The following is a 15,615-nucleotide window of genomic DNA, read 5'->3' on the forward strand; positions in this document are numbered from 1 at the left end:
CAGCCGCTCGTACTCGTCCCAGCAGCTTACTCCGTGCATCGTCGACCGCTGAATCACGCCTGTGATTGCTCATCTTTACTCACATTCCTTTTTTCATTTTGGTCAATTCCCACGGTGCGGTTTCGCTTCCTGACGTTAATCAAGCCCGAATAACATAACTTTCTGTCTTTCTCTCGAGTTTTGTGTGATAAACTCTTATCTCAAATTACTGCAAAGTTTATCTCACGATATCGAAAAATATTTCAGCGACAAGTTTAAGAATCAAGGTAATTCATTTGAACGAAAATACCTTTGTGAAAGTCGTGTTTTCTTATTGTATGAACTTCTTAATCGCGCGTTTCATTTCTGGTACGAGCTACAGATGTGCTTGGATATCTTTTTTTGGATAACCCGAATTTTGTCATGCGATATGACTTCATGTGTTCCGAGAATGTTTTTATTTCCCTTCTACTCTGGTGAAAGTTTTTCTAACCATTAAGACTTTTCATTGAGCCGTAAATTTGATTCATGTAGTGTTTTTTATTTAGTATTTGGAATGTAGAATCACAGAAAAGTAATTATATGCTGAATAAATTATTCAAAGTTAAAAAACTATAATGAGCAAAATTGGAGACGATCAATGAAAAGTGTTAATAGTAAGAATTTTTCATAATTTTTTAGCATTTGTATGTAAATTTTAGAATTTTTAAGAATTTCTGAATAATTTTATAATCTTTTTGAAAATTTCTCAAACTTTTTATAGAAATTGAAGTATTTTTCAGAGGTGTCAAGAAAGTCTACATTTTTTCTAGAAATTTTTTATATATATGAATTCTAAAATATTGTAAGATTTCTTGTTCTATAATTTCTGATATCTTATCTTAAAATCTGTTTGTCTTTATCTTAAAATCTGAAAAAATTAAGATATTTTTTTAGAAATTGTAGAATAAGAAGTTTCTTAGAATATATCACTGCGCTCTTCGACTTGATGAAGTGAACGGCAAGATTCACGAAACGTTGCATTAACAATGAATCATGACACGGCGATAACTTGTAAACTCTTTTGCACCTCTGAAACAATATACGATTTTTGATTGGAGGATTCAAGATTTTTTTATCAACAATTTTATTAGTGGCTATCATCGTTTGTTATAATTTTTCAATACATATAATTGAAAATATCTTAGATCTCTTCTGCTTTCTTGTATAATTCTAGATTTTTTTTTGTAGAATGAATACAAAATTATTATTAACGTTAATTAATAATTATTCGCAAGATAATAGGATATTGCAGAATTATGTATTGTTATTAGGATGATTCATGTAAAAGCAGTTGATTTGTAATCGACGTTCTGTGTATCTTGATTCTGTAACTCTTAACAACACTTCGATATTGTTGCATTGTCGTAACTTTTTTTTTGTCATATCTGCGCAACAATATAACGATATCGACACTATTATTAAAAATTGAAGTACTTGATTCGATTTCGAATTCTCATTCTATACATTTTAGTTTTATATTGAGGTTGATTGGAAAATTTGAAGAAGTTTAAAGGATAATAATTTGTTTCCATTTCAATAATTTATACATAATTGTTTATTTGTTGTATTATGGATACATATCTTTTCATAATTTAGAAAATTGTATCTTGTGCCTGGATAACATCTTACATAAGACAGGATTAATCTAAACATCACAGAGAAAGACAGACACAAGAAAGTGTAACAAAATAACATTTTTGTGACGCAAAGTATAATATTTGTAAATATTGTGTGTTACATTATATTGTAAATATTGTGTGTTACATTATATTAGGTCAAATTTTTCTTTTACATATATATCCATATAAAGTTTTCTCTATACTATTTTATGAAATTGCGCGTAGCATATGTATATAAAATAACCACATAAAACAAAACGAGTAACGAGTTAAAAAGTTGCTGGTGCTGATTTTATTTCTCTCTATATTTTCAATGCCCTCACATGTAAAAAATGCGAATTATTTTTACAATTTTATGAAATTGCAGGAATACATTAAGCACTTTTAAACAGTTACAGTTTAAAGGCTTAATATATTAACAATCGCAATTTTACGCAACACTCGATGGAAGGAATCGGAACGTTTCTTGCTTTTCGTCGTCAATATTTTAATATATTTTAACGACTAGAATAAACATGTACACATATAACCATCTACAGATAGTAAACTAAACCGATACATTATTGTCTTTTCTTAGCAGCTTTTACAGCCTTTGATTTTTGTTTTTCTCCTCCAGAAAGAAAAGACGTTATTACTTCAGACATTTCTGGCATATTATAGATAGTGAGATTATTTAATTGCTCCATTTCCTACAAAATGCATTTAGTTTATGACTTTGTCAAGGACTAGAATATATAGATTATGTGGTAAATAGTATAATAATTTGTATAGACGAATTATCTTACAATTAATTATCTTTCATTTATTTTTAGCATTAGAAAAAACTCTCCTAGTCTTTAGGGTCACTCAATTTTTGGCCGGTCTTTAGGTCTTCTTACCTTCCTAGTTTCAGGATCATTCATAATTTTTGGCAGAATCATTATCAGTATAAGTGGCAGAACCATCATTAGAACCTGAATGCAGGAGGAAAAATATTATGATTTTAGTTAAGGAAGTTAAATTAAAGCCATAGACTTATATAATAGACTGCATATTTATATATGGTAGCTGAAGACAACACTGAAGAACAGAGGTATGTATACATATATCGGACTCTGCGCATAATGAAAGAAATATTAGGAGAGATTAGAAATACATATTAGAAAAATAAAAAAAATGAAAATGTAGTCTCATGTTCTTTTGTATCTATTGTTACATACAAAATTAAATGTACATTACATTTAATCTTTATTAGTAATTTTTTCTCTAATTAATATTTATTTCTATTTCTAATATTTCTTTCATTGTACACAGAGCCTTATTAATCACAATTATTGTCCTTTCTTACTAATGTTGTCTTGACATCTCCAAAGGAAGTATTTAGTCCATAGACCTGTTATTTTTAGTAAAGCTTCTTGCATGGTTCACCTTTCCTTTTTCTTTTCACATTTGAGAAAAAGAGAAAAAGATGATCTATACAAGTTCTAAAACTAAAAAGAACAGATCTTACTACATAAATTTACGATTAAAGTGTATGCATTGTCTATATGTCATCGAAAGCTCCATTACCATGGGATTGAACAGGAAGTCTGTTAATCGCCACTGCTCTCTAATTTGGAAATATCGAAATGGTGCTAAAGGTCTCATTTTCAATGGATAAGGTACTTGGATCACTTGCGACGTCTGTATCAAATTGACCTTTCGAGCTCGGAATTTCCCTTTCGAATTGATCTCTACTCTGACTGGTTCGTAAACATAATTCGGGTTCACCACTTCAACCATGTAAGAACCAGATGGGACATTTGAGATTATAAATGTACCATCTTCCCTGAAATAAAACATCATTTAATATGACACGTCACGTGTAAATTCACTGAGGCTTGTCCACGATGTTAGAAATCACTCTAAAATCTTAAACAGAGAAAGAACAACATTAATAACATTAATTAAAGAAATATTGGCAATATTAATTTAATATTAACGAATTAAGCATTGAACAATTCGATCGTTTGACCAGTGCGATTGGTCAATTCTTTTTATGTCCAAGATCTCGGAACGATTTTAGCATCGTGAAAACAAGATTTTACTTGTAGTTTGCTACATACCTCAGAAAACCGTAGTGTTCACCTCCATTTGCCATCACATGCGTCATGAGCTGCCACCCAGTGGAAGCAGCGTTGTCCCAAGGGAATACTTTCCCCTCGATCACAAACAGATCTGTGGATGTGTCTTCCTCGTGTTCCGCTATTACGTATCGTTCACATGAATTTATAAGGATGACGAGTAAACACAGTATTTCCTTCATGATAATATGAGCGGGCGATCATTAACCTCTCAAATTCAATTATGTATTCACACCATACACTTTCAATCCGCTACAATCCGCTGATCCGCCAAGCGGCAAGCTGTCGATGAGCACTGCGCAGGCGATCAAGAATATCAAAAACGGCGATGCATCTGACACCTGTGTATTTTGTTAGAAAAGTAGATACCATCAGTTGTGTATGTACAGAATTGCCTAGTTTACATCGTGCACGTGATACGGATACTAATTAGTAACTTTCTATTGAATTATCTTAATTTCGACGAAACGTGTAAATATATACATGATATGTGTATTTAATTAATCATTTTGATGCATATTCTACCAATTTAGTACATCATTCTTTAAATATATTGCTGAAATTAAAATAATTTAATAGAAAGTTACTAGTTAATACGCGTATCAAGTGCTCGGTGTAAAAGGGATCATATGGCTGCGTTCAGCAGAGAAAATCGTTCGCTGAGCGCTCCCTGAGCAAAAATTAATCTATGATTAATATGTTTATTTGTTATAATTCGTAATGTAGAATAACTTGTCTATTATCGATAATTTTTGATATCATATTCCTTACTTATTTATTGCTGTTTATTATTTCTCTAATACCGTGTTTGGGCCGTAAAGTTATGTATATTATGTAGGGTTATGTAAATTTTGTTTTTATCAAACCATTTTGTAAATTACCGACGAGATACGTATTATTAAAAAAAACGTTCTTGTTTTGTCGTTCTCTATGATTTTATCGACAGTCGAAAAAATGGATGTAGCTACGTAGTTAGCATATTTCAAAAATGGATGTACTGGCGGTAGTGTACGGGCGATTTCGATGGAAAAGGATAGCTCCTTTCAAGTTTCTCTCTGGTTAAACAGCATTAAACAGAACAGCATTAAAAAGAAAAAGCAGCTTTGCACTGTTGTAAGATTCTTTAATATAATTGGTTCTTGTCCTTAGTTCTTTGATGGATCTAAATTAATATAACAAATGCTTTTTCTGGAACACAACCATTGGCGCAGCCGCTTGCTGGGGAATTTTTCTCACGAAGAAATTTCCCTAATCAATATTCAATAAACATGGTTGATATTTATGAAATATCTATAAACATTTTATCCATGAATTTAGAAATTAAATAGGAATGAAAATTCGGAGTAAACTGACAGATAAGTATGTGACACATTACGCATATTTCGATTTAATCTAAATATGTATATATTTGAATTATTAAATGAATGTGGTGGATTACAACAAGAATTTTGATGATGACATTGAATCCTGATGACAAAATTATTATGTTATGATTAAAAAGTGTCTATAGTGTTTCAATTTGAAAAATTGCCAATATGATAGAAATCACGGCAAAACTTGTTCGAGGCCCCGTATATTTTTCCGGAGAGATCGTAGAATGTTTGGTGACGTTTACTAATCCTCCGAACCCAAATCATCAAATATCACAAAGTCACAGGTAAGAAAATGACAGCTGTTAGTAATGAACTATTATTCATAACATTAATTGCTTTTCCAGTGATCTATTCGAGAGTCTTGCATGGGCGAGTGCACAAGTTCATTGCCAGTGTACAACGAACAGCAAAATAGTACTTTCAGAGAAAATAAATACTGCAGCTCGCTCAGTAGCAATTAATGCAAGTATGAATTAAAAAAAATATCTTAATCTTTTCAGCTTTTTTTCCACTTGTTATATATTACATTTATTACGACTTTGTAGATACTACCTTTGCACCATGGCAACAGGACAATGGACATGTAGTACTGAATACAAAACCAAAAATCTTATGTTGTGATTTAAGACTGTCACCTGGAGAAAGTAAGACTTGTAAGTTTCATTAGTGTTCTAATTAAATTCTTGTAAGTCAAAATTAGTCGGATAAGAATAAATCACATAAAAGAAATAATTTTATTTTCATTTTTCTAGAACTAAAAAATGTATTTGTAAATCTATATATGAATATCATTAAACACCAAAATCAGCTTTGATCGAAAATAGATTTCTTTTTCTTATTGGATAAATTCTTGTATTTGTAATTATGTTTTATTCTTATTTAATAATTCTTTTCATGTTTTTTGTATTCTTCAAATTTGCTAAACTCTTATGAACAGATATTTATCGTGAAACAATACCAAGTGACGCTCCACCTTCATACAGAGGACAAGCTGTAAAATATTCTTATAAGATTACAATTGGAACACAAAGAGTAAATACAGTTATAAAACTGTTACGAGTACCATTCAGAGTACTTTCTTTAAGCGGTAAATAATTTAAAGTATTGGAAAATATGATTATATGATAATATTATTATGATATAAAGTATAATTCATGTATTATTTCATAGAATTACCAGAGATAACAGCATGCAACGATAGCGTGGATCTGAGTCCGAACAATCCGTTTATGGAAACACAACATAGGGAAACTCCACTAGATATTGCTCTACAAACATTGCAGGTTATACATTATCCTTCTACTTAATCCATAACAGGAACACATATTTTTTGTGAACAAGAAACATAGGTCGCCTTGGGATCCACTAAAGTTTTTTGTTATTAGTTTTAAAAGGTTTAAAATTTTTAACTCCATACAAAAAATTTTATCGTTTGATTATAGCATAAATGTAGATAATAGTTAGTCTACATGAATAGAATAAAACTGTCAAAAATAAAATTGTGAAACATAAAATTACTCCAAATTATTATACTATTTAAAAATTAGAAAAATGTCTCGTAGTCATCAAGACCTATACATTGTAGTTATCGGTAAAATTTAATTACGTTTCAGAATTTAACAGCCAGACGCAGTCCAAACTTTTACAACGTGACAAACGGTCGCGGACGCGTAGTGCGATTCTGCCTCTTTAAGAATTCCTATAAACTCGGCGAGGACATTGTTGGAACCTTCGATTTTTCGAATGCAACTGTATCCTGCGTTCAAGTATCCGTATCTCTACAGTCGGAAGAACACGTGTCGGAGGAGTACAAACGGGGGAAGACCGCAACGCCAACATTGATCAGCTACAACAAGCATCACGAGATGTGTCTCGGTCTCAAGTATTCACACCTGGTGCTACCGATACCTTTGCACGTTACGCCAGACTTTACTACCGATTTAGTGACACTCAAGTGGCGATTGCATTTCGAGTTCGTCACAACGCCAAAACTAATGGACATGCCCAATGAGAATACCATAAGTTGGCACGGACCATCGACTCTGGATGTTGAAACGATGATTTGGGATCTTCCGTTGCACATTCATCCGACCACTACCCCGCCAAACATGCCACAACAAACGAAATACAACACCGTCATATAGGTACCATAACATAGCATATACACGTATATAACCAATAAACATCAATTAACATTAATGTTAATATAACACAATGTTATAATTTCAACAATGTAAATATATTATAATATAACACATGTATTCCATAACAGTTACATTGTTGAGTATGAAATAATTATGTTGATGTTATATTAGTTGCTGAATTATTTAGCATGTAATTTATTGTTTATATAAAAAAAGTGAATTATCGCTACTTTAATGCAATCAACAGATTACGAAAATAATATAAGGATATAGTAATAAATTCTGCATTTTGTGATTTTCATATGCTTTAGTAAGTATGCGATTATTGTTATTCCATAGTATATCTTAGAAGACAATTTACATTCTGTATGATAATTTATTATATATGAGAAAGATATATATATATATTCATATATTTATGTACATAAATAAAAAAGGTTACACAACAAAGAAAAACGTTAGAATAATTTGAGCACTTTTATATCTATGATAAATTTTATAATAGCATCTATGACTTTATCAGCTCCTACTCACAGTAATGGTTTTTCCGGAGACTAATGACTTCGCAGAAATGATATATTACACAGTGATAAAGAAGAATAAACAGACTACTTTAATCTCTCTAAATAACGCACACTCATATAAATCCTTCTTTTGTATAAGTCATGAGAATATTCGTTTTTTTAACACTGCACTTTTTCCTGCAATCTTATGTCTCCTATTTTTCTTTCAAAAACTTGAACGTTGTTACTTCATTAAGAAATTGCAGTTAACAATAATAATCCTTGCAAAAACTTAATAAATTTAAAAAAGTCGATAAATTAATTTATTTTGCAATATTACGATTTTTAATCTCTTGATTATTACTAATGCATATTTGCTTTAAAAATTGAAACTTATATAATTTTTTATATTTAAATATTTTTAAAATCAATGAATCTAAATGAAAAGCAAAAAATTGCCAAATTTAGAATAACAATATGTAATTCCTTTGAAGACAAAGATTTTATGTTATAACTAAGAATGTGTGTTTCTTCTAAAAGAATTAATGTCTCGCAAGGAAGCATTAGAAATTATTGATAATATTACGAAATTCTTTTTTTTTTAAAAACTCATGAATTTTTTCCGGGATTTGTTTTTGCATCGACGAGCTAGTGACGCGCTTCGTAAGAAAACTGTCGGTCGTTTTGCTCAACTGGTAGTCTCGGTTGCAGAGGCGATACCAAGGTCGGCGGCGAGGGGGTGGCGAAGGGCGCGTGATAATCGTACCGGTAATAAGCTAGGGATTCCCATCGGGCCGCGGCCGGATGTTGCACTTCGAAAGACGTCGGTGGACCCGATGGGGCCGCGTAATAGCCGCCGGCATGGTCGGGTACACCAGGTACATAGCTGTACTGTGGCTCCAACAGACTCTGCAGGTGCCTGATGTATGTGATGGCGTGGCGCAGCGACTCGATTTTGGAGAGCTTCTTGCCGGGCGGCTTGCATATCGGCAGCTTCGACCGTAACAGCTCAAATGCACGGTTCATGTCGCGCATTCGGGTCCGTTCACGATCGCACGCCGACTTCTTGTAGTCTGAAATCGTTAATTACGTCGAAGTTAATGACTGTTCTTGCTCGCATACGCGCACGCTCGTCGTCGTCGTCGTCGTCGTCGTCGTTGTCGTCGGTGTATTGTCGCGAATGATTGAACGAATTGGTTCAGATGTTTTATCGAGACTAGACGATCTAAAATTAAAGTTTTTAGAAAAGCATTTTAGCTTTCACAAAGGGATGCTAATAAATTGTGAAAACTTCAGATTTAAAACGGATGATTCCGAAGAGATTTGATAACTTTAGCCATATTTATATATTTATTGCAAATAACAAATAACAAATTATTTTTTATAATTTTGATTACGGTATCTAAAAGTGTAATCTTTTTCCTTTAAAGTAATTTTTTTCTGTTTTTTATGTTGAATTAATAAAGCCACCTGCTGATATTTTAATATTTTATATAAGACTGTACACTGAGAGAAAAACGTCAAAGTATTGTGAAGCAAATGTTACTTACGAAATTTGATTGTGATGACGAAATATACATTTCTGTGAAATATATCTTATTTCTGTGAAATATATTTCATTTTTGTGAAATACATATATCTCATTAATTGCAAAAAAATAAAATAGATGACTTATTTGCTAGGAATAAAATTTTATTTCGCCCGTATTTATAAATAAATATTTATTTCAGTGAAATAAATGTATTTCTCACAAATATATTTTTAGACATCTTTTTCTCAGTGTATGAGTAGTCATTTATGAGAGACATTTCTGTTGTAGGAAAACAAAAAAGAGCCAATATGACTAATAAAAATGAATATAAATTTTAGATATTTACCTTGTAAAAATGTCAAAACAAGAAACAGATTGTGAAATAAAATTGATAAAAAATTCTATCAATTGTCTCTTTTAAATAAAAAAACTTTTAGGACGGAATCGAAAAATATTCAAGAATGACGAACATTAAAGCAAGTCGTAAAGGTTAGAGTTGAAAATAATATGTAAAATTATATTCATTTTAATATATAATTTAATATACATTAAATAAAAGGAACAAAGGAAAATAAAAAGAATCTTCTAAATATATCCGTAACGTACGAACTTATAACTTCTTCGTAGTATATGTATATCACACTATTAATTTCGTTTATTTATATTTATATTTCATTCTTGTTTGTTTATATTTATAATTTATGACATTTTTATATATATACATATATACATATGTGTATATAATAAAATAATCATGAAATAGTTTTTGGAAAAAATAACTTTTATACATGTTGCAAGGAATGCGACTGAACGATATGCAGTATTTTCGATTGCCTTTGCCGCACACGCGTAAGAAGATGACGGTAATACGTGTAATGCCGCGCATCGTAGACGCGAATTATTCTTATGTAATCCAAGATTCGATCACGAGTCCGAATGTTGGACTGGAAACGACGTTTCGACGTCGCGGTAAGACTTTGGAATCGAACCGGAGTTCTGTCGAAATAGCGCTCGTGACGTGCAACAGCTTCGAAGGCATTGATCAAAGTAAGAAGTAAATTCATAAATTGACATTGCGTATATTAATAAATTGATATATGATACGTTCGATAAATTAATTGTTGCACAAAATAAATTAATGTTAATTGACATGGAGACACAGTTATAATAAGATATTTAAAACGTCCATATTCGAAGATAAGGAAGGACATCAGGACATTTGTATAGAGACCGAAGCTATCGAGGTTTCCAACAATCCATCGTTTTTAACGTGGCACGAAGATAGTCTATCGATGGTTCCGAACGATTCCGAGAAATTCGCAGAATTTCCGCAAGTCGAAGATGATCGTCGGGAAATCATATGGAATTCGCAAGAATTGCGAAACCAGGTGGAGCGCAACTGCAAGAGCGTCAATTGCGGCGATCGCATTGTCGAGCTCACGGAGGAGGAGAAGTGCAATAGTTGGTGGAAGAATGGTGGCCAGACAATTCTACAGTTTTTCGCCAAGATACTGGGAAAACGCGGCGGAATAGGCGCCAAGGGAGCAACGGGTTATGTCTTGCCTACCGACAAGCAGCCTTGCAAGCGTGTCAAGCGCGTCTCAAGGGATGGCGAAGGCCATAACGGATGCGGAAGAGACGTCGATGGAGGTATACGCTTGAAGCGAGTCAACAATGGCTACATTGGCTACATTGCGAATCACGTATATAGGTATATAATATAGTTTGCGAGTATACTTATTGTTTAAAAATCCTAAAACATAAAAATTTGAAACTTCTTTGAAACTCTATTGTTTAAAGATTCTAATACTTCAGAATTTGAAATGAATATCTAACAAAAGCTAAATTTTGCCATTTTTAATACAGTTCTAAATTTTAAGTTAATAGCATTGAAAATGATTGATTAATTGAAATTAAATTAATTAAACATTGAGGAAGAGAGATTGATAGGTGGAGAAAAATGAAAGGAAAGGGATCAAAGGAAATTTATAATTTGAAACACTTAACGTTGCACAGAATCCATTAATGGAAATTAATGTAAAAATGAGGTGATATGCATTTGAGATTTTCGTTCAATTTGCAAGCGTTAGAATTGATTACAAAAATGCGAGAGTTGTGAATTTTACGACTGATTTATACGCGTGAGTTTCGTAGAATTCCGGCCGAGTAGTCAGAAATTGAGTTCGCGATTTTACGTACGCAGTTTGTCCGACGCTACGTGACACGCACGTTTACAAATAATTTTAAACGCGTTACGCGGCGCATCGGTATAAAAATGTGCTAGCACCTAAAATTGAATGCAGCCGTGACGCGAAAATAGCTCGTCCTTTTTACGAAATACGTGCATACGTTCCGGTCGAATTGATATTCATGCGCCATGTCTCGTACTCGCGCTTCCTCCACAGGGACGAGACGAGTCGGTACGGGAGCGCCGTGACGGAAAATAAGTCGCGCGAGAAGCGGCAGCATCATCCCTCGATTCTCGTGCGACAGATACAGCGGACACGTGACAAAAATCTACGGGTTATGCTGTTGGAGCGAGAGCTGCGTGTACATTTGCCGAAAGCTGCCAGGAGAGAACTGCGACTAACTGCGAAAGTCCGACAATTAAGCAGCCCTCTCTGTTAATTCTCCTGCTTTAAGGAAACTGGTACTTCGAGAAAAAATTTAATTTCAGATCGCTCGTTCGGCTTGATTTTTTGTCATAAACGCGTTTTCACACGTTCACGTTTTATTTTAGCATGGCGTATAATAGGATGTAGACAAAATAATGTGAACATCTGAGAAATACATTATTTGTTTTATTAACAAGAGATTGGCTCATTTGTCTTTAATCTGGGAATAATCAGCTGATTTATTATACTACAATGGCGAAAAAATAAAGTTTACAATCAGTTTTGTTTGTACTGATTGAGAACCTATATCTATTATTTTTCTTTATTTTTTTTAAATATTCAGTAAATTTATATACCTAATGATCTGAAATACTAATAAATTGTATAAGAACATTCAATAATATACAATACATAGTCAATAATAGTAACTTTTAATTGGGATGTACCCCCAGGTAATCATTTACGCAAAAATAAACTGGATGATTATATATTCTCGGATTACTTGGAGAACAGAGAATAATTTTGTAAAATAAAGTGAGATGCAAATTTCCTTCTCCAATATCACTTATATAAATAATTGAAAGACGTTTTGCTAGAAGAATAATACAACATTCCAGTTTAAGCATTGTATTCCAAGGATTGAATCTCTAGAATAAGGGCAAATGATAAACCAATCTCTTATTATTAAAACAAGTAATATATTTCCCAGGTATCCATTATTTTGTTCATCCTCTGTACATAATAGTCAGAATTTTGCATATTTCATACTTCTAAAACAATAATAAAGTCCATCAAATTGGTATCGGTAAGGGGTGGTCTGTGGCAAAAAGTTCTTAAGCTTTAGCATGATAAAAATATCTGAAAATCATTGATCTTTGCTATCGCTCATTTCTATAAGGCATGTAGATTAGTTCAATCGTGGATGTGATCTCACCAGGTAACGCGCAATTTGACATTGCCGCACCTTTCTCAGTTTGCAATGGCTCCCGTTGCATCGGTTTAATGTTGGCCTCATGGAGTATCTCGAGATGCGGATGGCTGCCGATTATTTCCGGTTCCGGTACTCTAATCACGAGCACTCCCTCAGGATTCTGTTGGTCGCGTGTCTCGTAGCTCGTTTCTTGCCACCTATTTCTTATAGCCTGCGGCCGTGTTGTTTCGTCTATAAAAATAATGTACGCGCGGTTAATAATACGCACACACAATTTTACATTCACCATTAATTATGCATATTTACGAAAACCGTAAATATATAAATCGTAAATATATATAAAAAATCGAGCAATTACGCCGACTTAATAAATGAAGAACTATATATATATATATATATATAGAAAGAATAATTTTGCTGAAAGATTAAAAATTTTTGCTAATAATACAAATCTGAAAATAATTTTGTTGAACTATTAAAACAAATTTGTTGGAAACTTAAACTTGTTGCTAGAATATCAAAGTTTTTGGAGGATTGTTCATCGTTTTTAATCATCATTTTCCAATATAATTATTTTAATGGTCTAACAAAATTATTTTCAGATTTGATGTATCCAGCAAAATCATTCTTTCCGTGTAGATTTAATTGGTATGTAATAAGAATGAGTATAGCTTTTTTTGTATTCTAAATATACAAGTTCAAAATACCTCCTTTGCATACCTGGTGCCAATCCTTGATCCTGTTGATGCACTATACAATTTGGCGAGTTTGCTTCCCGATTCGCTGCTTTTTGCTGTTTCAAATTTTCGTCTAGATCTAGTAACACCGGCGAATGAGTATAATCTTCGTCGTTACTTTCGTTTTCAGACTAGAATATAAATTTGCCTTTTTTTTAACTATTTTTCAATGTTGATATTTGAACGTGATTTCTTAACGCGTTGACTTCTCATCGTAAGAAATGATCGCGATACGGAAATAAATGCGACGCTAAAATATTTGTCAGGGATAAAATATTGTAAAACAAGTTTCAAATTGTTCTAAATCGTCCTGGTAGTACATTAAATTGAAAAATTAAAAGATAATGAAAAAATTAAAAAATGAACATAAAAGATATGAGACTCAAAGAATACACTACCAATCAATAGTTTTAGTACATTTTATGTTTTTGCAACATAATTCCATTTTTCATTTGTAAAATATGCAATTATAATACGATATACTCTCTTATTTTCGGTCACGAAATATTCAGTAGAATTGTGAATTGCTGAAAAATAATTATAAACTGAAATTATAAATAAATTTCTTAAATAGACAAATATTATGCATTATATTATTGATTGAAGGAAATATCAATTTTTCAAATTTTGTACTAAACACCAATAAATATTTGGTTATCATAATAACTAACAATAAGAAAATGGAAACAATGTATTCTCGCAGAAATTAAGCGCCAGACTTAAACACAAGTCTTTAATTAAGAAACTTGAAGACTATCGACAAAATGCCAAGAGAGAATTTAGTTTCTATCAAAACTTAAGGAGATTAAGTTTGAAGAAGTAAAAAGTCTGAGAAAAAATAAGTTCTTTTTTCTAATTTTAGTGAAAATATGTAATAATAAATTAAACATAATGCATGCAAACTATATTCATATTTTACAAAATATTCATAAATCGAAAGTGTAGTAAAACTTTTGAACGGTAATGTGTATTATTATTTTATTTTGCGAGAAAAGGCGCGTTTCTCAAAATGTAAAATACATAAAAATTTCTCGGGAAATCTGAATCCAAAATACACAGAGTGTATTTTGTAATATAAAAGGATCTTTTATATTACAAAAGTTCACATCGATCTACACTTATGTACGAAGTAAATAAGTAAAAAAGATAATGGTTCAATTATCGAGCAATATTGTGGCGTTACATTTTTGCGGTAGTGTCGCATCACTTCGATTGCTTCTACCTCGTTCTTCACCGGCTCGGCGCAATACTCCTCCGAATTTTGTTCCATCGCGGACACCCGATCTAGCACAAACGGCACGTCTTCGTTAACCCTGATATCACCCATCGACGTATCGAAGAGAAACGATGTGAAAAACTGACGGTTCGCCCTTCTCGACGAAGTATCGTAAGGCATTTATCACGTGGGTCTAGCGGCCACGTTTGTCCTCGGATAAGATGTGGATCAGCCACAGACAGTCGTTATTAATGTTAATTTTATCCGTTTATTAAGTATTCAGGTGTTCCGTGCCAGAGGTTCTCAGTTTGTCGCAACCAAGAAGAGAGAGGAATGTATCGAATATTATATGAGCCCTGTCTAAAGTATCACGAGTATAGTATTCTTAATAGAGTACTTGAGTACTATGCATATAAAATGGAGAATTAAAAAATTATTAATAATAACAAGAAAACGTTCACAAAAATTTGTAAATAATTACAGCAAATGACCATTATTTTTTTGCAATATATTAAGCTAATTTTTATAATTATTGTAATAATGTTTATCTACGATTTTTACACGAAATTAATGTATCGCATATTATGTATACAATTTGTTCAGTTTAAATCACCGATCAGAATTGGAGAATTGATGTTAATTGTTTGTAACTCGGTTAGCAACAATTTAATCTGTTGAGAAGAAATTTCGCTCTCAACTGTGTTTGACGCTTGCATAATAAAAAATATTTTTTAAAAAAGTTATTTGTACCTGCAAAAGAAACTAACTAGAATGCTGTTAGATAGATGTCCATACCTGGTGTATAATATTAGCATACGTATGA

General features: G+C 32.2%; 5 protein-coding genes across 8 annotated transcripts in view; 2 read left to right on the forward strand and 3 right to left on the reverse strand.

Annotated features, from left to right (window-relative positions):
• The window catches only part of abo (de-etiolated protein 1 abo), an 18,870-nt gene extending 17,493 nt beyond the window's left edge, over positions 1–1,377 (reverse strand). The window contains exon 1 of the mRNA XM_018460483.1: positions 1,366–1,377. The gene's annotated coding sequence lies outside the window, so the exon portion shown is untranslated. The remainder of the gene's footprint in view (positions 1–1,365) is intronic.
• A 446-nt stretch (positions 1,378–1,823) lies between these two features.
• On the reverse strand, positions 1,824–4,048 carry EMC7 (ER membrane protein complex subunit 7). 2 transcript variants are annotated; one of them, XM_018460386.1, is made up of 4 exons: positions 3,725–3,924; positions 3,189–3,447; positions 2,519–2,593; positions 1,824–2,329 (listed from the first exon to the last, which is right to left on the reverse strand). In XM_018460386.1, the coding sequence occupies exons 1-4, from the start codon at positions 3,922–3,924 to the stop codon at positions 2,201–2,203; spliced, it is 663 nt and encodes a 220-aa protein (XP_018315888.1). In that variant the 3' UTR covers positions 1,824–2,200. The 2 variants fall into 2 exon arrangements, 1 of the variants encoding a protein (XP_018315888.1); XR_001936983.1 differs by having other exon boundaries at positions 2,248–2,329; positions 2,426–2,593; positions 3,725–4,048.
• Positions 4,049–5,045: 997 nt separating this feature from the next.
• LOC108730606 (RAB6A-GEF complex partner protein 2) lies at positions 5,046–7,325 on the forward strand. The gene is made up of 6 exons (XM_018460393.1): positions 5,046–5,399; positions 5,460–5,581; positions 5,661–5,768; positions 6,053–6,202; positions 6,286–6,398; positions 6,729–7,325. The coding sequence occupies exons 1-6, from the start codon at positions 5,278–5,280 to the stop codon at positions 7,257–7,259; spliced, it is 1,146 nt and encodes a 381-aa protein (XP_018315895.1). The 5' UTR covers positions 5,046–5,277; the 3' UTR covers positions 7,260–7,325.
• Positions 7,326–8,317: 992 nt separating this feature from the next.
• On the reverse strand, positions 8,318–15,206 carry sage (salivary gland-expressed bHLH). 3 transcript variants are annotated; one of them, XM_018460503.1, is made up of 4 exons: positions 14,799–15,206; positions 13,560–13,707; positions 12,843–13,070; positions 8,318–8,835 (listed from the first exon to the last, which is right to left on the reverse strand). In XM_018460503.1, the coding sequence occupies exons 1-4, from the start codon at positions 14,970–14,972 to the stop codon at positions 8,411–8,413; spliced, it is 975 nt and encodes a 324-aa protein (XP_018316005.1). In that variant the 5' UTR covers positions 14,973–15,206; the 3' UTR covers positions 8,318–8,410. The 3 variants fall into 3 exon arrangements, with proteins under 3 accessions (XP_018316005.1, XP_018316004.1, XP_018316003.1); XM_018460502.1 differs by having other exon boundaries at positions 12,873–13,070; positions 14,760–15,206; XM_018460501.1 differs by having other exon boundaries at positions 14,760–15,206.
• On the forward strand, positions 9,709–12,181 carry LOC108730658 (uncharacterized). The gene is made up of 4 exons (XM_018460500.1): positions 9,709–9,782; positions 10,092–10,340; positions 10,491–11,004; positions 11,699–12,181. The coding sequence occupies exons 1-4, from the start codon at positions 9,755–9,757 to the stop codon at positions 11,919–11,921; spliced, it is 1,014 nt and encodes a 337-aa protein (XP_018316002.1). The 5' UTR covers positions 9,709–9,754; the 3' UTR covers positions 11,922–12,181.
• Positions 15,207–15,615: the final 409 nt, after the last annotated feature.

Source organism: Mycetomoellerius zeteki, unplaced genomic scaffold, assembly GCF_001594055.1.
Source record: "Mycetomoellerius zeteki isolate Tzet28-1 unplaced genomic scaffold, Tzet1.0 scaffold94, whole genome shotgun sequence".
NCBI lineage: Eukaryota > Metazoa > Arthropoda > Insecta > Hymenoptera > Formicidae > Mycetomoellerius > Mycetomoellerius zeteki.